Source organism: Manis pentadactyla, chromosome 14, assembly GCF_030020395.1.
Source record: "Manis pentadactyla isolate mManPen7 chromosome 14, mManPen7.hap1, whole genome shotgun sequence".
In the NCBI taxonomy this organism is placed as follows: domain Eukaryota; kingdom Metazoa; phylum Chordata; class Mammalia; order Pholidota; family Manidae; genus Manis; species Manis pentadactyla.
Window position 1 is genome coordinate 5,571,578 of NC_080032.1, and position 19,102 is coordinate 5,590,679.

General features: G+C 52.5%; 2 protein-coding genes across 2 annotated transcripts in view; one reads left to right on the forward strand and one right to left on the reverse strand.

Moving 5' to 3' along the window:
- Positions 1-3,630: 3,630 nt before the first annotated feature.
- The window catches only part of RSPH14 (radial spoke head 14 homolog), a 70,462-nt gene continuing 54,990 nt past the window's right edge, over positions 3,631-19,102 (forward strand). The window contains exons 1-4 of the mRNA XM_057491597.1: positions 3,631-3,741; positions 4,872-5,129; positions 6,682-6,784; positions 10,001-10,119. Of these exons, the coding sequence (XP_057347580.1) occupies positions 4,931-5,129; positions 6,682-6,784; positions 10,001-10,119 (421 nt within the window). The 5' untranslated portion in view covers positions 3,631-3,741; positions 4,872-4,930. The remainder of the gene's footprint in view (positions 3,742-4,871; positions 5,130-6,681; positions 6,785-10,000; positions 10,120-19,102) is intronic.
- The window catches only part of GNAZ (G protein subunit alpha z), a 47,252-nt gene continuing 44,977 nt past the window's right edge, over positions 16,828-19,102 (reverse strand). The window contains exon 3 of the mRNA XM_057491596.1: positions 16,828-18,667. Coding sequence (XP_057347579.1) covers positions 18,323-18,667 — 345 coding nt within the window. The 3' untranslated portion in view covers positions 16,828-18,322. The remainder of the gene's footprint in view (positions 18,668-19,102) is intronic.

Here is a 19,102-nt window from a genome sequence, read left to right on the forward strand (position 1 = left end):
CGGCAGGCACCATGGCAACGGGGGCGGGGCCTGAGGGCGGGGAGGTGGGCGGGTCTAGGGGCAGGGGTTGGGCCTGGGCTCCAGGGGTGGGGTCTGGACAGGGCTGACCGTGGAGAAACTCGTGCAACCTGCCTCCCAGGTGATCACCGTGCCTGGGAGGGGAGGTAGCTCTGGTAGGCGTTCTGTGAAATGTTTGTGTTTATTTTCATAATATATTAAGTAAGATTTTTCCTGGTTATCTAAATAGTTCGTGTTTTTCTTATGAATTGGTATGGAGGGATCTCCAAGATCCCTTGACTCTCTCTCACACCCCGTATTTGATCCATCAGTAAATCCTGTATCCTCTCTCTCCCTCCCACTTCCACTGCTGTCTCTCTGGTCTAAGCCATCATCTTCTCTCCCTGTAACTGGTCTCCCCGCCTCCACCCTGGCCCCTATCCTATTCCCAGTTCCGCAGCCCCAAGGAGCCTCCTGTTAAAACACAGATTAGGTCATGTCACTCCTTGGCTCCAAACCCTCCAATGGCTTCTCTTTCTTAGATTTAATGAAATCTTTAATGGCCCCAGAGGCCCCACGTGATATGCCGTGGCTCATTTCCTCTCCTATTTCTCCTACCGTCCACCCCACCCCCCACCTTGCATCCCGCACGTGCTCCGCTGGCCTCCTTGCTGTTCCTGCAACACGCCAGGCACCGGGGGATTTGCTCTGACTGCTCCCTGACAGGCTTTTCCCAGATAATCACATTGCTCCCTCCCTCACCTTCTTCCAGTTTGCTCAGATGTCACTTCTACATGAGGCCTCCCCTGAACACCCTATTTACAATTGCAGCATCCTCTTAATTATTATTCTGCTCTGTTTCTCCCAGGCATCAACTATTTTCTAACGTATTATGTAATTTATGTTGATTGTCTAGCTCCCCCCACTGAGAGCCGTGAGAGCAGGGGTTTTGTGTCTAGTTCCTGGATGCATTGCAGTGGCTTAACAGTGCCTGCACATTGCAGATATTTAGTGAATGTTAAGGGAATGAACAAGTATTAAATTTTTAAAAAGAAGGGGGAGAACACCGTTTTTGAAGTATGCTGCTGCAACATTAACAAGTAAATGAGTTGTATATATGTGTATCAGTTTAGTTTGTCTCTGGAAAAAATACTAGTGGTTGCCACAGGGGAGGACAGCCAACCATTGGCCTGGGACCGAGGAGGGAGGGGGACAGTTTACTTTTGTAATTTTTGGATTTTCCTCTATGTGCACATATTGCCTATTCAATAAATAACCCAAATGAAAATAATTTGGAACACAGGGAATAAATAACATCCCCCATCTCTGGCCCTTCCTGGTCAGCCCTCATGTATTTTAGGGTGCTTCCCTCTTTCAAGTCTTTCCTACAGACGCCTCCTAGTCTTCAGAGCTCTTGCTCTTGCCAAATGCATTGGCGTTTGATTGGAGGCCACACCCTACAACAGCAAGGGATGGCCATACCTACCTACCATTTACTGACCTTCATCTACACAGTCTGAATCTAATAATGCCTGAATATCATCAGCTTAGTTTGTAGAGCTCATGCTACACAATTAATTTCTTTAATTCATAGCTGTTTAAAAACTGACCTGAGTCACTGAGCTCCTGTAAGCTAGTTTCTGTTTGGAGAGTGAGGCATGTGGGACTGGATGGCCCCCAGGGGCACTTGAAGACTGTGTAATCACCAGAACCAGACAGTAGTTAGCTTTGAGGAGAAGAATGGGGTATGGGAAGGAGAAGAGGCTGCAGGCAGTAATGATGTTCTTCTGGTGGTGAATTCACAGGTGGCTATTATATTTTTATGTTTCACCAATTAACATACATGCTGCATATGACTACATACAACGTTATGTGTATAATTGAAACAGATCACAAAAAAGGAGGTTGGAAAATAATAAAATTGAAGGATAATTAAAATAAAAAGACTGTGTAACCAGATTCTGAGAAGCTCAGGGTTCCCAGCTTTTGGGAATTTACTTGATTCAGCTCCCTGATTTCACAGACAAGGAATCTAAGACACACAATCAAAAGGATTTGCCTAGTGTGTTAGAACTAGAATTGGCATCTGGATTTCCTGACTTCCAGCCCAGTGCTCGCCACACCAACTTCCTTAAAGAGCTAAGATGCTCTGATTTAGAGAGACTCTTCCTGACTTGATCCTTTAAAGGACAACAGTCGGGGCAAATCTCTGCATCTCAATATGGGATCCTTGGCGCACAGATGGAAGTTGGATATCAACACTTCAAAGCTAACGGTACTGAAGGCTGATGCTTGGTGACTTCGTTAGTATCACTGCTAAGACTCATGTCTAAGGGGTGAACTTACATGAGTTGGCTCTACCTGCTCCTGTGCCTGTTTACTCAGCTATAAGATGAACCCAACAGTCTACTTCAAGGGTTTGTTGTGAGGGTCACAGGAGATGGTGAAAGTGCTTTTCAGACTATAAAGCCTGATTCAAGTCCTTTGACCGGTCATTCAGATTTCCTGTGGCCAGGATTCTCACCTGGCCATGGTTGACTAGCTCACTGCACACCTGTGGGCAATACATGGCTGTTGACGCTATAAAAAGAGCTCCGCCCAGCACTCTGCATGTGACACGGTGGCAGGGCTGCAAGGCTGCAGGAGAGCAGAGCAGAGGACAGAGGCCCAGAGGGGCCCAGAAGCAGAGACTGGCTTGCTGCATGCAGACTCACTCTGAGTGAATGGGATTCTAGTGACTGACCTGCCACCTGGAAATAAAATCGGGTATAGCCCTTTCACCCCAAAGAACGTTTTGCTGTCAATTTATTTGGTCACACTGAATCCATAGCGAACTTGCCCGGGGCTGAAACCCATTGGCAAGACAGCTTACTGAAAGCCTCCTGGTATATTTCTGGCACTGGAGAAGCAAGTACACAGAACTGACATGGCCTCCGCTGTCAGGGAGGTTGGAGCCTGCTGGGGGGGAACAGAAGTAAATAGAGTTAGGGGAGGAAACTAGGGGATCACTTACTAATTTGGAGTTGTGGAGAAGATAGATTTCATGGAGGAGGTATACACCGAATTGTGTCCTGAAGGACAAAGAGGTGGTTAGTGTTACAAGGCTGTAGGAAAGAGTTGACCATTTTAGGGATTAAGAGACAATCCAGTATGGCTGAAGAAAGCCATCACCAAGGGCCTTGAATGGCAGGCTAGGAGTCTGGACTCTGTCCTGAGACCAGTGCGGACCGTGGAAGGGTTTTATGCAGGTGATGGCTGGGTCCAGCTTGCCTTCAAGAACAATTGCTTTGGCCAGCAGTGTGTTAGATCCATGGCATGGGCTGATCTGTGTCAATACCAGTCATCCAACCTGCAGAGCAAGGAGCATGGGCGAGAGGTAGGCAGTCCTGGGGTCAGACCTGTGCGATTTGCGGGAAGCTACTGAACCTCTTTGAGATTCATATAGGTAAACTGGGTATGCTATTACCTCACGGGATTACTCAGAATTCAAATCATGCAGACTGTTCAGTACAGAGAAAGGCGTACTTCCCTTCCCTTTACCATGAACAAAGCTGGGCCGCCTTTATTCTCCACAGTAACCCTCTTAAGGATCATTTTCCTCACTTTACAGCTAGCCCTTTACCTGGCGCTGTTCGCGCCTGCGCAGTGGGCGCAGAACGTGGCGTTGCTGACGCCACTGGGGTTGCCTGGCAACCAGGTCTCCAGGCAACAGACTTGCGCTACCGGAACCGAGCGCTGAGGCAGGTGAGCTGGGCGGCAAGAAAGGGTTCTGGGAACAGGGGACCCCTCCAGACCCACCCAGACTAGTTCACACGGGGCCGTCCTCACACTCAAGGCTTTCTCATCGGTGGCCGGACTCCTGCAGCCCGTGACCCTTTAGAGAACGGCAGGCCCCTGTCCCTAGCGCTCCCTGCTCCCTTTGAGAGCAGCCCAGATGGGAAGAGGCCGCGTCCCTCCCAGCCTCGTCCCCTCCCCTCCTTCCCTTGTCACCTGGTGCCTCTGTTACTGGAGTTGGCCATTCCTATAGGGCTGGGGTCTGTCACTGCGACTAATTGCCATAACAGCTGCCACCACCACCAAATAATAACCACAGCCAGCATATCTGGAGCCCTGGGCTGCCGGGCTCATGAGCATCAGTTAATATGACAACTCTGGGGGGGATGGAAGCAGGTGCTATTATCGCCTACCTTTTGCAGCTGTAGAAAGAGAGGAACTAACTTATAAAGGGCCAACCATGGCCTGGGTCTGGAGCCCGTTCTTAACTACGAAGCCGCATTGCCTACAGTTGCTCAAAGTGTATATGTGTGTAATAAAAATAAATCACACTTTAATCTTAATTCCTTTTTTATGGTTGTGTCAGAAGCATCTGATTATGGGTCCCTGATGGGTGAATGAGCTGAACCTGGATTCAAACACTGATTCCTGGACTTACTGGTTCCCTGACCTCCAGCAAGCTCCCTGCCAATAAAAGCTCAACTTCCTTCTATGTAAAATGTGGATAATATAGCTCCCCTCCTTCTTGAGTAGCTGAGTTATGTACTAAGTACTGCTGGCTCGAGATAAGCACTAAATGTGGCGACCAAATTAGTGTTTGCTTATTCGGTTTGGTTTGTCTCTTTGTGCCTGTGACTGAAGGCACAGCCTGTAGAGTATTAGTTTCTGCTGTCCTTAAGCATGTGAGGACCCTGAGCTGACACTTATCTTCACTGTGACCTTGAGCAGATTCCTTCATTGCTCTCAGCCTCAGGTTGCTCACCTGTGACATAGAAGTAAAAATATCCACCTGGCTGCCCTTAAAGTTTTGGGGATCAAATGAGAAGTGGCTTCAAAATCACAATAGTAGCAACAACAATATTTTGGGTTCTTTTTATCAGTGCTTTCTGCAGAGCTTCATTTCAAAAGCTAGAGAGTTGCCCTCTGCAGGCGTGGAAAGATGGCCCATTCCCAGATCTCTCTGCACCTTCCCCTCGACATCAACCCCACCCAGGCTGCCACTGCCTATGGCTGTCGGGCCCTGCCCAAGCTGAAAGAGGAGCTGCAGTCGGAGGACCTACTGATGAGGCAGAAAGCCCTCATGGATCTGTGTGACCTTATGCATGACCCTGAGCATGTCTACGTGGCCATCGACATAGGTGAGTGTCAGCCCAGGTGACCATGACAGGGGTCTGGAGGGACAGACACAGAAAAACTGGAGGTTAGAAGAGCTGAGGCGACCTAGCCCCTTTACAGCATCCTCCCAGCTGGTCAGCCAGTCTGTCCATGCCCAGACACCAGCAGCAGCCTGCCCAGAGCCACAAAGCAGCCCTCTCTGCTGTAGCTCAACAAGGTGGCCATGATTCCAGCAAACAGACCTATTTATCTGTCTCATCCATAAGGCAGTCATGGAGATAGGCACATACCCTATTGAAACCACACGTATATCTAGGATCTGTGCCCCTTGTTTCCTACTCAGTCCTAATTACCAAAGTAAGAGTTGAGGGGATTTCCATGGCCTGGTTATACCTCTCCCAGATCAGGCACATTATGGACGAACTGTTTCATCTCTCGCTAATCTTAGCTGAAGGGCTAGGTTAATTCCAGAGGAGGTGGTGGTCCTGACATGGCCTTGGACACAGTTAGAGCTCCAACAAGTAGGGCTGTTCCTTAGTGAGCCCGGCTCTGGGCCAGCACCACCCCATGTGCACTGCCTGTGTTATTTTTAGTGCCTCAGAGCACCAACAGTGATGGCAGAAAACACAAGGAGCAGTTTCTGTCAGTTGAGGAGTACCCTCAACCGACAGATAGGACAACCAAGGCTCAGAGAAGGGCTGTGAGGCTAGGGTTGCTGGACAAATAAATAAAGCAGGATTTTTATTTGTTCAATCTGGCATCCCTAGGTGTAACCCATTTAGGGCTACATGACTAGTCTGGGACAAGGTTAGAATTTGACCTCTGGTCTCTCTAAAGGCACAGGCCATTTTCTTAACCCTGTGGTGGACTGCAAGAGAAGGCACTGCATGCATGGGATTCACGAGGGGGGATAGATGAAACAGTCCCTGGGGGTGAGCCTTTCTAGCACACAGAGACTCCTTCAGTGATTCTGAAATACTTCATAACTGACACAATTTCCCCATGACCCAAAGCAGTGGGACTTCTGGGGGGCCTTATCCATGGTTTCACTTCACAGTCTCAGTCACCCACAGTCAACCACAGTCTGGAAGCAGGTGATCCTCTTTCTGACAGATTGTCAGAAGGTGAAGAGTGGCCTAGCACTAGGTCACGATGCCTACGTCATTCATTTCATAACGAATCTCACATCCTCCCAAGAAGGATGAGTGTGGTACAGTAAGATATTTTGAAAGGGAGAGCACAGGCACATAACTTTTATGATAGCATATTGTTGTAATTGTTTTATTTTGTTATTATTGTTGTTAATCTCTTACTGTGCCTAGTTTATAAGTTAAACTCTATCCTATGTATCTACATATAAGAGAAATCATAGTACATCTAGGGTTTGGTACTATTCGTGGTTTCAGGCATCCCCTGGGGATCTTGGATGCACCCCCTGTGGGTGAGGGGATTTCTGCACTCTCTTGTTGCCCACCATTGGCTCACCTGTTGGCTTCTAGGTTAATTGATTTCTGAGAGTGGCAAACATTCAAAGGTTTTTGTTTTGTTCTGTTTTGTTTTTTTAATGCCTTGCAGGCTGCCTGGAAAGCCTGAAAGCTTTGCTGAAGGATACCAACGACACGGTGCGGATAAAGACCACCGAGGTGCTCTACATCATGGCAACCCACAACGTGGGCAGGTGGGCAGCTGTCTCTGCAAACTGAAGTCTTGCTTTGGAGCCGCCCCTTCCCTTGGCATGGGCATGCCCTTGAACAGCCTTCAGTACTCAGAATGTTTGTCTGTAGTGCAGATCTTCGGCAGGAACAGGCCTCTGTGGGGTGGTTACCTCTGCGGGGGCCTAGTGCGGTCCTCTGTTCCAGACTGGTTTTTGCGTTAGTTCCCAGCTCTGCACATCCCCCTTTGAAGATGGAAAGAAAGTTCAGGGCCCATACCCGCAACAATTTAGCCTGTTCTTGGCCCTTTATGGAGAGCCCAGTTCCTTCTCCCAGACCCTGGCAGGTCTCCATGCAGTCCCTGTCCCCATGCAGGTGTTAAGACACCAGCCTCAAAGCACACACCTCCTCTAGGCTGGTAGTTTCAGCATTATCATGATGCCCTCTTGACCTGGGATCATTTGTCTTACTTTGTACTGAAAACAGAGCTGAACACTGCAAACAGCATCATGCCCTGCCTGGGGAGGGCTGCCCAGAGAGCCCACGCCCAGAAAGGAGGGGGACCCATGACCGTCACCATGATGGTGACGGCGGAGGACAAAGGGGGCAGGGCACTCCCTGTCTTCGGACTTGCTTGGTGCAAACAACAGGTGCCTTCAGAGAAGCTTGAGAGGTTTTCAAGGGTGTCAGGGCATCTCACAAACCCCAAGGTCTCTCAGTGTCGATGAGTCCTCATCTGAGCCTGCTTGTGGGGCAGGGAGTGGAATGAGTTAATGCACATGACGTGCTCAGCCTGGCGACACCTCAGAAACGTCCTCCTAACGTTGACCTGGAGGCTGCTGGGGTTCCTTTCTCTGGGGACTGCTCTCTGTGAGCCCGCACACCCACTCACTCGGGCCACCTCCAGAGGGCCACCTCGGTCCCCCAGCGCCTTGACATCCTGGCTGCCGGCTGCTCTCTGGGTTCTAGTTTCAGGTCCCGGAAGGGCTACGGCCAGCCCAATCCCATGCGCAGCCCTGGCCTGACGGGCCACTGCGAACGGGGTGAGTGTGGGGAGGCGGTGCCACAGTGCGCACCTGATGGCGTGCCGTGCGGGCCACTGTTGTGTGGCTTTGCTGTCTCCCTTGGCTGGGAGGAGGGGCGTCATTCCCCTGCCAGGCACCGCCTCCGTCGCCTCCCCCCCTTCAAGCGCATTCTGTTGAGTTGTTTTCCCATTTCTAATTGATTTGAGGCCAGGGCCTGAGACAGTTGTGAGTGGCCTTTCCCTGCTCCATGACCTTGGCTGAGCCTCGTGCACTCTGAGACAGGCCTGGGGAAAGAGTCACGGGAGTGGCTCGCCTCTCATCCTTCCTGCTGCTTGTTCTCTTTCTGGACCTGACAGGGACATTGGGTAGTAACTGCCGATGATGGATGACAGACACCGGCGCAGACAGGAGGGATGCTTGGAGCTGGGGCAATTATAAGGACACGGGGAGCCTGGGAAGGGGGATGTAGGTTTGTGTAGCCGCACTAGGAGGTCTCGGTGGGGCATTCCTGGCTGGGCTGGGGGGATGAGGAAGGAAACTATTATCACTGCCTGAGAACCTGAGGGGGCACGGCCCACACCCTCTGCCATCCTGAATGTTACCACTTCAGGGCATGGGGAGGAGGCCAGAGTGAGGCAACTCAGGTGTCCAGGTCCAGGATCCCAAGCCCTGGTTTGGTCCACCACACCACATGGGACAAGTATGCCAAGGGCCAAAAATAACTGGGGCCACTCTGAAGTTCACTGGGCTTCAGTGGTGATTGTGTAAGTAAGGCCAGTAGCTCGTGAAGTCCACCCATCTCTCAGTGACAGCCCATGTGGAATCCTTCCGCCCTCTTGTACCCACACAGGTAGCAACAGGAAGGGGGGATGAGGGTGAAAACATGGGGCTTGACATCTTGTCACCTTGAGGAGTTAGTTTGTACAATGGGCCACAAGCAGGAGAGTACCCGGGAGCCTGGCTACCTTGCACTCTCTTGCTTGCCTGCTGCTAAGTGGGGGGCAGAGTCCTAAGGGCAAGCAAGCCAACTCACACAGCAGAGTGATGGGAGCGGGCTACCGGTGCTGACTGAACAGGCCCAGGCACCTCACCCAGCTGGTCAGGGAGGCCCCTGTGACTCGGGTGTCCTGCTGTGATTTTCTTATCGCAGGGCTTAGAACTCACCATATGGTTAGGCCCTGCCAGTGCAGCGAGGCACAATTGGTCGGCACTTCCTGTGTGCTGGGTACTGGGCAGCAGTCTTACATGGAGTTCTTACTTCTTTCTGACTCCAGCCCCGAGAGATGTGACCTCACAGGAACAGGCCAGATGCAAGTGGACCCGGCAGCTAATTGGTCAATCAAGAGAAAAGGTTAAAAAGCTAGGAACTGAAAAAATTGTTCATTCCATTTAAACAGTTCCTTTTAACCCAAAACACGAAGATTAGGCATTCACCAATGCCTGTGTGCCACCCGGACCCTTTCTTGGATATGAGCCCACTTTGTTTGCCTAAAGCAGACCTATAACATCACCTAATTTGCAGCTTTGGTTTCTTTAAAGTAGAGCTCAAAGACATTAATGAAGTAACTGCATGCAAAAACCTTCTAGAATCTTTCACAAACATCTCACTTTTTCTTTTTAAGAGACTCACTTTTGAGTCTTCCCAAAGCATTCAACTTTGTGAGGAAATGAGAAAAAACCTTCTCTCATCTAATTGGCTTACCTAATATTTAATTAACTTACATAATTACAACAAAAGCATACCAGACATACATAGGTTTGGATGCAAAGAACTGATGGCTGGCAAGCTTGCAACTCAGCTGGGAGAAGAGGGTCGGGCTTCCAGGGTCCCAGCCTACGGGAGCTCGCTGTGCGGGAGCAACAGCTGCCATGTGCGCTGGTGGGTGGAGAGAGGTCAGCTCAGCCCGGCAGCTCAGCTCCCGGGACAAGGAGTTAAATGCTCGCCAGTTAGGAGCCTCTGCTGCCTCATCCCCATTGTACAGAAGATAAAGCTGAGGCTCAGAAGAGAGAAAGGACAAAGACCTTGGCCTCGAGGGATTCTATAATGTGTTGTCTACCTCTGGTCTTTGTCTTCCCTTAGGAAGCCAGAGGAATGTGGTCTGCACCAGCCAGCGTGGGTTCAGACACTAGGTGGGGGTGGGCAACCGTCTCTTGGGCGTTACTGGGTCCTCGCCAGGCATGTCTTAGTTGTGTCTAAATTCAGCTTCTCTTTCCCAGAGAGGGCTTTTTAAAGCACGACATCATCCTTGCCTTGTCCTTCCTGCTGAATGACCACCAGAAAACGTGCCGAAAGAACCTGCACCTCGTGTTCACGCACCTGGCCCAGCTGCCTTCAGGTAGGCTCACAGGGGGCGCTTGGGTGGCCCCTCGGTCTCCTGTCCAGGTCTGGCATGTGCCATGCTGCCATCATGGTCTAAAGCACATCTTTAAAGCAGTTATGCCTTTATAACTTATGTATGGTACAAATACATACCAAAAAGGCACAAGTTATACATGAACATTTGACTGAATTGTACTAAGCAAGCATGTCACGAACTACTATGATCAAGAAATATGTGGTGTCACCAGCACTCCAGAAACTTCCCACATGCCCCATCTCTGTTACTACCCCTCAACTAAAGGTAAATATGACTTTCTATTTATAAGATAGTAGATTAGTTAATACGTCTTTTGGAACTATGTAAATGGAAACATACAGTCAGTAATATTTTGTTTCTGGTTTCTTTTGCTCAACATTTTGTCTCTGAGTTCCATGTATGTTACATATTACTGATTTTTGCTGATTTACGTGTAGTGTGGCATTCACATTATATGAGCATACTGCAGTTTATTTATGTGCTCACCGATGGACATTGGACTTCTTACTGGTGGATGGCTGCTCAGAATAGAGTGACTAGAAGTGTTCTTACAAATATGCCTTTTGGTGGACATGTATATTCATTTCTCTTCAGACATACCTAGGAGGAGAATTGCTGGGCACAGAATACACTTATGTCCAGCTTTAGGAGGTCTGACAAATGGCTCTCTAAAATAGTTATGCCAATTTACACTCCCACCAGTAATGTACAAGAGTTCAAGGGGTTCCACACCCTCACCCACACTTGATATTTCCTGTCTTTATATTGTAGCTTTTTTGCTGGGTAGGTGTGGTAGTGTCTCATTTTAGTTTTAATTTGTATTTGCCTGTTTATTTTGGTACTATTAATGTCCTCTTTTGTGAAGTGCCGTAGCGCATGTTTAAGGATTAAAGAGGGCCCACTCCGAAAGGCCCCCCGGCTCCTTGCCCTTTACAGCTGGCTGCTGCTGCTGATCAGATGCAGGATCCAGGGGGCCATGGCCAGAGGGCTGAGGCTGTGTCAGACTGACGCTGCCGTGGCACGTGGTGCAGTGAGCATTTTTAAAGGAGGGCCTCATTTCAAAACGTGTGATGTCAGGCCTTAAAGGGGATGCCTAAGTTAAAGGTGGACAAAAAAAGATGTGGCCCAGGAGCCTCACAGGCCTGGGTTTCCTCTGTCTTCCCCTGGTTTCCTGGGTGTCCTGGACAGGTGATTTCGTCATCTCTAAAGTGAGACTGACAGTACCCACCACAGAAGCCTGAGGTGATAAGGTACTCGCCGAGTGTGTAGCACAGCGCCCTGCACAAAGCCCACGTACATGCCCAGATTTAGGTGTGAGCATGTCCTGAACTGAGGTCCCAGAGAGAAATGACTACAGGCCAAATGGGGTGGAGTCCTCGGGTGCCTGGGGTTGCTGCTTGGCAGGAGGCTTGCCTTCTTCCATCTGGGCCGGGCTGGGTGTTGGAGTGCATGTCAGGCCAAACAGAACCTGCTGGAGAGCTTTTAGAAAGACCATCCTATCCCTGGTCCTGTCCCAAGCCAACAGAATCTGTCTCTGCAGGTGGGCCCTGCTCACATTTTTCTTAATGGCACCTTGGCTGAGTCTCCTGTGTGGCCACTGGGGTACTGGAGTTTCTATTATGGACCAGTGCTTGGGGCTGAACTAAACGAGCCCTGTGCTCACCATACAGGGGCCGTACTTGGCGTGTGCAGGGGACACGTGCTGCTCTCATCCAGGGCTCCTAAAATTACTGTGACCTATCGAGTGTTCAGAGAATTATAGAGATAATGATAATGAGCGTCAGGCACCACACCCAGCTTTGCCAAATCTTAACCTACTGTATTTCATATTTGCTTGCGGTTCTTGTTTAAAAAAGGAAAATACAGTCCAAGCACCCTGTGAGCCTCCCCTGCCCAGCACCCTTCCTCCTGCCCTCCTTTAAGCTACCAATAACTTAGTGACCATATTTAGTGTCTTTATATTTTATCACAGATGTAATTACATAGATCTTGCCTTACATGTTTTACAATTCTATGTAAACAGATCTTGCCGTATGTATCCCTTTGCTACTTAAGAATAATGCCATCATTTTGAGATTCATCCCTGTCATGTCATGGGCTCCGTTCCTTTGTTTGAACTGCTGCCCATCTTTCTGGCGTGGTGATTCCCAGTTGACACTCCGTATGCGTACCCCCGCCCCGCTGACGGGCACAGGAGTTATTTCCGGGCCTCAGGTTTTCCGAGAGCCCCTCCAAGGCCTGCCCCGGAGGAGGATGTCACCAGGCCCGGAGAGGGCGCAGCTTCAGCTTGGCTGGACGTCCCCGCACACCCTCCCCTGCCGGGAGACAGCCTGCGCCTCCCCACCAGCAACTCCGTGCGGGTCTCGGCTGTGTGGCTTTGCGGCCTCCCGTGGCCAGGAGGAGGGGTATCTCTCCTCTGCCTCCCGTGGCCAGGAGGAGGGGTATCTCTCCTCTGCCGCGCACCGCCTCTGTCACCGCCCCCGCCGGGTGCCTCCAGGGCCGACCGTTCTGTTGCGTTGTTTATCCATTTCTTATTGATCTGTGGGGGTGTTTCACTTCTTCCGGATCCCAGCCCTTTGTTGGTTACACCTATCACCAAAACCATTTCCCGGTGGTCTGGATGGCTCCTGACTGCTTGTTTCTGGTCTGGCAGGTTTTCATCTGTGTGCAGTCAGTTCCGTCAGTCTTTCCCTGTGTGTGTGTCGTCGCTGCTGTTTAAGAGCTCATGACGGTGTCCTGCCGTGTGTTCTTCTAAGTGTAGAGTTCTGCTCTTCACGTTTAGCTCATGAAGGTCCCTGGGGTGGATTTCTGTTTGACTGTTTTGAGCTCTTCTTGTCCAGCACTTGCCAGCCCAACACCGCCTCGATGCCCAAAGCACCATGATCCTCTGCGTTCCGGCGGACAGGCCCTGCCACCATCCTCTTCCTGCATGGCTTTTCTGGACTCCACGCATGCTGGGCACGCCGGGAGGAGCAGGGTCCTGTGGTTCCGACAAACCTCAGTGGGGCTCCAGTGCTGAGCCTTTATCACGGGATTTCTGGGTGCTGCGCGTTGTCTGTGCTATGCCCTGAAGGGAGGCCTGGGACACGCTGGTGGAGGGCATGCGGCTACAGGGGCAGCAGGGAGATAGCTGGAGAGAGACAGGGAGACATACAGTGTGGTGGGCATCCCAGAGGTCCATCTGGGGGTGGTCTAAGTTCTGTGACTCCTGGGTTGGCCAGCGTGGCTGAGTCCCAGGTGGTATCCTTGATGGGCCTCCAGGTGGCGGTCCAGGTGGGCTGAGGGCATCTATTTCAGCGGCTGCAGGACCCTGGGCAGTCACGTAGCCTGTCAGCCTGTCTCAACACCAAGCATGGGCAGCCACAGGGAGCACGTGCAGCCTGGCTGGGATGGCCTGCACTCGGGGCTCAGCCAGCTGTCATGCTGATGGTCATTAATACAGGCTTTCTGTCCGTGGCCACACTGGAAGGCATCCTCTGCACCTGCTGGAGCACCTGGCACGTGGCTGCCATTCAGCAAATATTGATTGTTTAGCAGGTTTTATACTGTATTTCCAAGGATCATTTGTCAGGTGTTTTCTTGAGGCAGTTCACTCACTTGCTCCGTCATTCATTGGACAGATGTGTGTTGGCCCCTTGCTTTGTTGCATCCACTGTGCCTCAGTTGCTTCGTCTGTACTGCGGGGTACTCGCTGGGGCGCGGAGGTCTGCCCTCTGGGGCCCGAGCCACATGGGTCTGGCTGGCTGCGTGGTCCCAGAAGAACCAGCAGAGGGCGCCACAGGACCGACGGCCCAGCGCATGGCTCTGCTAACCCCATGTGGAAACATCTTGGGAGCAGGTGCTCTGAAGGAGAGAGCACCAATGCTGAAACCGGGGGTTCTTCTGTAACTGGATTTTGGGATGCAGCTGAACAGCCCCAGGAACCCCAAAATTCTCCTACCAGCCCCATGGCCCCGGCCCTCACCTGCCGTGCCTCTGGTGGTAGCCTGGGCCCGATCGGGACCTATGAGCCTGGCCTGGCCCTCTCCCCATGTCACTCCACCCTGGCGCCAGGCTCCGACCTGCAGGCCCAGCTTCACTGGCAGTGCCGCACAGACCACTCCGTCCCCTTCCCGCCAGTGTGTGGCCTGGTTTGGGTGGGGCTGTGCAGTTGGAGGCAGGCACTGGCCCAGGACGGGGAGGGCGGCAGTGCAGGTACAGTCAGGACCATCCCGTGGCGCAGGGCTGGGCTGGGGGTGGGGGACAGGCTGTGGCAGGGGAGACCAGCAGAAGCCTCGGCACAGTGCACCTCGCCAGTCAGGGGAAGAGGGGTGGGGCTGGCAGCCCCCAAGGGGCGGGCCTTTCCTTTCTCACCTGCCTTCAGGGCGCGGTACGCCAGGGCCTGAGTCTTTGGTGGGCAGTGGGCCCCTTTGGGACTTAGAAAAGGACGATGCCCATGAATGGTGACACTGCCCACTTGGTTGCCAGCCTGGTGCGCTGGCTCTGTGCCCCTTCTCCTCTCCCCTCCCTATCCGCTTGCCCTCTTCCACAGGGAGAGCCGTGTCCTCTGTGTCCTCACGGCCACCCTGGGGCTCTCTCAGGACAGGCGGCCTTTCCCAGCCTTCTGCATGAGGTGTCCATATGATTGCCAGGCTGTTTGGGACAGTCCATTCCACGTGGAATTGCCAAGGGAGTCAACTCCGCCTGCGGCACGTGCTGGGCAGAACCAGCTGGGGCCTGGCCTAGGGCCTGCCCGCACGCCGAAGTCCTTAGGCCAGCCCATCTCGGTGAGGTGAGTCCCCCAGCTGGCCCCACACTCCATGCCTGTTTGTCCTAGATGGCCAAGACCCCCAGGGGGTTCCCAGGAAGGTGGAGACAGAGCACAGCCCTGGGGACCCAGGCCTGGTCAGGTCGTCACTCGTTGTATCTGTGACACCAGGGTGTCGTGCCCTCTCAGGGTCTCTGCTTTCTCTTCTGCAAAATAGAATCGATCATCTCAGCTCAGGGCCTGGCATGTGGGGAGCAGTCTCTGAGGGGAGCTGGGGTTATTGGGACACTGTCATTGTAGACCGTATAGGCTACAGGGGAGGACATGCCCGGCAGTGCACCCTGGGGAAGGGAGTCTATGCCCATTCCTGGCCTAGGGCTAGTGTTCTCCAGGGGCAGGGCTGGACTAGCTTTGACTGCCCAGGGAAGCACTTCTCCCCTCCCCACTGTTTGTCTATAGCTCATTTCCTTCTGGGTAATGCCCCAGCTTCTCCTGGGCCTTCAGCTCTGCACGTGTTGGCACCACTGGGGCATAGTACAGGAAGGAGGTGGGTCAGACGATGCCAACACCCCTTCCCAGCTCACCCTGGTGTGGGTGTGCTATGTGCGGGAGTGCAGGAGGGGTGACTTTTGGTGCCCAGAGGCTGGGCCCTGAGGGACTGATGGATCCAGACCATGAGGGTGGGAAGGGCATGTCAGCTGAGGGGTCAGCGAAGCACAGTGTGGACGCGGCCAGCTGGTGAGGGGCAGAGCCAGAGCAGACAGGCCGAAGCGGAGGGCCAGCTGGGCTCTGGGAGCCAGGAGGAGCCCTGGCCCAGGGCAGCTGCCTCGCATCCTTGGGCACATCAGGAGAGAAGGCAGAATCCTCCTCTTTCCCCTGCAGCTGTTTAATTTTAGGCTAATGATGCACAAGGTGAAATTACTGCTCTTTTCACAGTTGGCATTAAAAGCACAAAATAAGTTTCAAAGATTTTTAAGTCACACTTTATTTCTTTTTATAAAAAAGCCCCCTTGGGGTTCTGCCATTCAGTGACGTGGGAAGGTGTGAAGGGAATCCCCACATGGGCTCAGGAGTGGGGTGGGGAGAGCGAACCAAGTCAGGACGTGTATCTGAGTGCCGTGTGTATGTGTGTGTGTATGTGCGTCTCTGCCTGCTGCTCCTGGCTCAGGGCTTCATGTAGGTCCTGGATTCAAGAAGGTATAAGGTGGCTCCCCCTGGGTTCCTGCCTGTCCAGGTACAGAGCAGTCAGGGACAGTCAGGTAAAGACTGAGGCCTCTGAAGAAGGATGGTTAGAATGGCTCCAGCGTTCCCTGACCTTGACCTTGGGCACCTTTCCTCATCTGTAAAATGGGTCATAGCTGACAACCTGCCATGGTGCAAAGTGTCCAATAAAATAATTTGTAGGGAGCCTGGTGCATGGTGAACAAACTACCTTGACCTCTAATTAGTGTTTTCCACCATATGGACATGCCTCTAGTCACACAAGCCAGAGTCAGCAAACGGTGGGCCATTGAGGGGCCCTCCTTCCCATCTCCCGCAGGGCCTGCCCTACACTGCTGGGGCTTGTCGGCACCCTCCTGGCTCTCGGGCACCTGTCTTGTTCCATGGGGATGACTCTGACCCTGGGAGAAGTGCCTTTAGGGTGTGAGGGGCCCAGATGACAGTACAGGCTGGTTCAGTGCTGGGCAGGAGTCCTGGGGACTGCAGAAGGGGCAAGGGCCATCAGCACCCCCAGACCTAAGCCCCTTGGGACACATGGGCATGCAGGGCTCCCCTCTTCTGCAGCCTCTTTCCTCTTGGAGTTATTCTTGATGTTCCTGTCAAGTTGATCCTAAGTATGTGGAGTGGAAGAGGAGAGGAACTTCAGCATGGAGGGTGTCCCTGGCTGCCCTCCCCGGTGTCAGCCATGCACGCACACAGCACTCCAGGACAAGGCTTGACTCATTCAGGGTATTTTATTTTCTTAAAGTAGACAATCTCTGACTTTCATACAACCACCAGCTCCTCTTTCCCTCTGTACATCTCTTAAAGTCCTTGGCTGTGATTCCACACGCTGACCTTGGACCCAGTACTGAACAAAGGCTGTGAGAAGGGGACCTGGCAAGGGCTCTGGCGGCGCCTTCCCTCTCGGCGGCAGCGCTTCCTATTTACACGTGGCCCTCGGCCAGTCCTTTCATGGCGGTAGGTGCCACAGGGCCTGGGCGCCGGGCCCCAGTGGGGCCTCCCTCAGGCTACAATGCTGGCGAAGCCTTCACAGGAGTTGTAGTCACACTCAGGCATCTCAGGCGCAGGGCGTGCGGGGGCCGGGCTCTCGCCTCCCTTTCCTCAACTTGCGAAGCCACAGATAATGTACTCTTTAAATACCAAGACATTAGCTATTGTTCATTCGCTCCTAGGTGAAGAACCTTCTTTAAATACATCACATTTATTTTCTGAAATAAAAACGAAGCAGAAACCGCACCATAACAAGGACGCTGCACAGGTTTATGTACAACATGGCCCCTAGAGGCTGCTGCTGGGCAGCCATTGGCCCCAGCGTCTCTCGGGAGCAGAAGGACAAACTCGTCCAGACAACTTTTACACTCAGCAAGCCAGACACAAAAAGGACCACCTGAAAAAAAATATGCTTTGAAAATCTGCATTTTAAAAAAGAAGATTCAACTGCATTTGAAATTTTCTGTTTTTCTGCGAAACACCACAAGATCTGGCCAAAAAAAAGGATGTCAGAGAAGAAAAACCAGGTTTTGATTTATAAAACATCAGACTAGTAGAAGAAAAGCTGGAACCCAGCTGGCCTAGTTTGAAACAAAATGTGCCACTCGTGTTATTGTGATTTTTGCTGCATATTTTGAAGCTGTTTAAAAAGAGCTGTGAGTGGCTGGAGGTCTGGTTAGTGCTGCCATCTGACCTTGAACCCTGGTTCCAGAATGAACACGGTACAGAGTAGGCCAGCGGTGCGCATGGCCAGCAGGGAAGGCGCATGGACCTCGCTCGGGTCCTCCCTCCTGGTCAGCGGCGAGGTCCCCGGTCTGGAGCTCAGGCAGAGCTGGCCTCCTCCAGGTGGCCCAGCTGCCACTCCCTGTAGCCCACACGGACCCCCATGCAAAGTGGGGCCCACTCAGGAAGGCAAAGTGAAGGGGCAGGAAGGGCTTGTAGTGAACCTGGTGAATAGCTCCTCACATTTCAAGAGACCTTAGTTTTGGGGAATTCTGCCATCTCCAGACTGTATGTGAGTGTGTGTGTGTGCGTCTACCTACCTAGCAATCTATCCATATATATTTAGGTGTATGGAAACGTGGGTGCCAAAGAGGCAGAGGGGCGGGGGGACACTCTTCAGGCCCCACGTTTTCTGCCCCTGGGCTGGGTCTCCCTAGCACAAGTGGGGGTGTGACACCCCCGGGGTTTCGCCACAGGCAAACAGGCTGGCCTGGCCTCTCAGCAAAGGCCTATGTACTTGAGATTGTTCTGTATGATGACGTCTGTTACTGCGTCAAACACAAACTGGATGTTACTGGTGTCAGTGGCACAGGTGAAGTGGGAGTAGATCTCCTTGGTCTCCTTGTTGCGGTTCAAGTCCTCGAACTGCCGCTGGATGTAGACGGCGGCCTCCTCGTAGGTGTTCTGGCCCTTGTACTCAGGGAAGCAGACGGTGAGGGGGATGCGCCGGATCTTCTCTGCCAGCAGGTCCTTCTTGTTCAGGAAGAGGATAAGCGAGGTGTTGATGAACCAGTTGTTGTTGCAGATGGAGTCAAAAAGGCGCAGGCTCTCCGCCATTCGACTCTGCGAAGAAAACGCTGGTGTTAATTGGGGCAGCAAGGAAAGGCCCTGGACCCACAGCCCCGCTGGGGGAAGCCCCCTTGGCAGGGTCCCAGCCCAGCACCAGCCCTGAAAGAAGGCCCTCCTGCTGGGATGTCCCCCCTCTGCCCGCTCGGAGCTGCCTTCACCTGCCTCCTGCACTCTGGGGCCTCTGGAGTGGCCAGCACTGCCCCCTGGGAGCCTGGCAAGTGTCTGTAAGAGGCCCTCCTGCCCCACTGGCCCCTCCTCTAGGCACCAGGAGTCAGTGACTTCAACATATCACTTTGGGGCTGTGGCATGGCCTCCCTTGGCCCCAGGGACTCGGGTGGCTCTAGGCTCACAGCCTGAAGTCCTTGTCCCGTCTGCCCTGTGCCCACACGGGCAAGCTCCCATCTCCCCCAGGAGATGCTCTCATCCCGT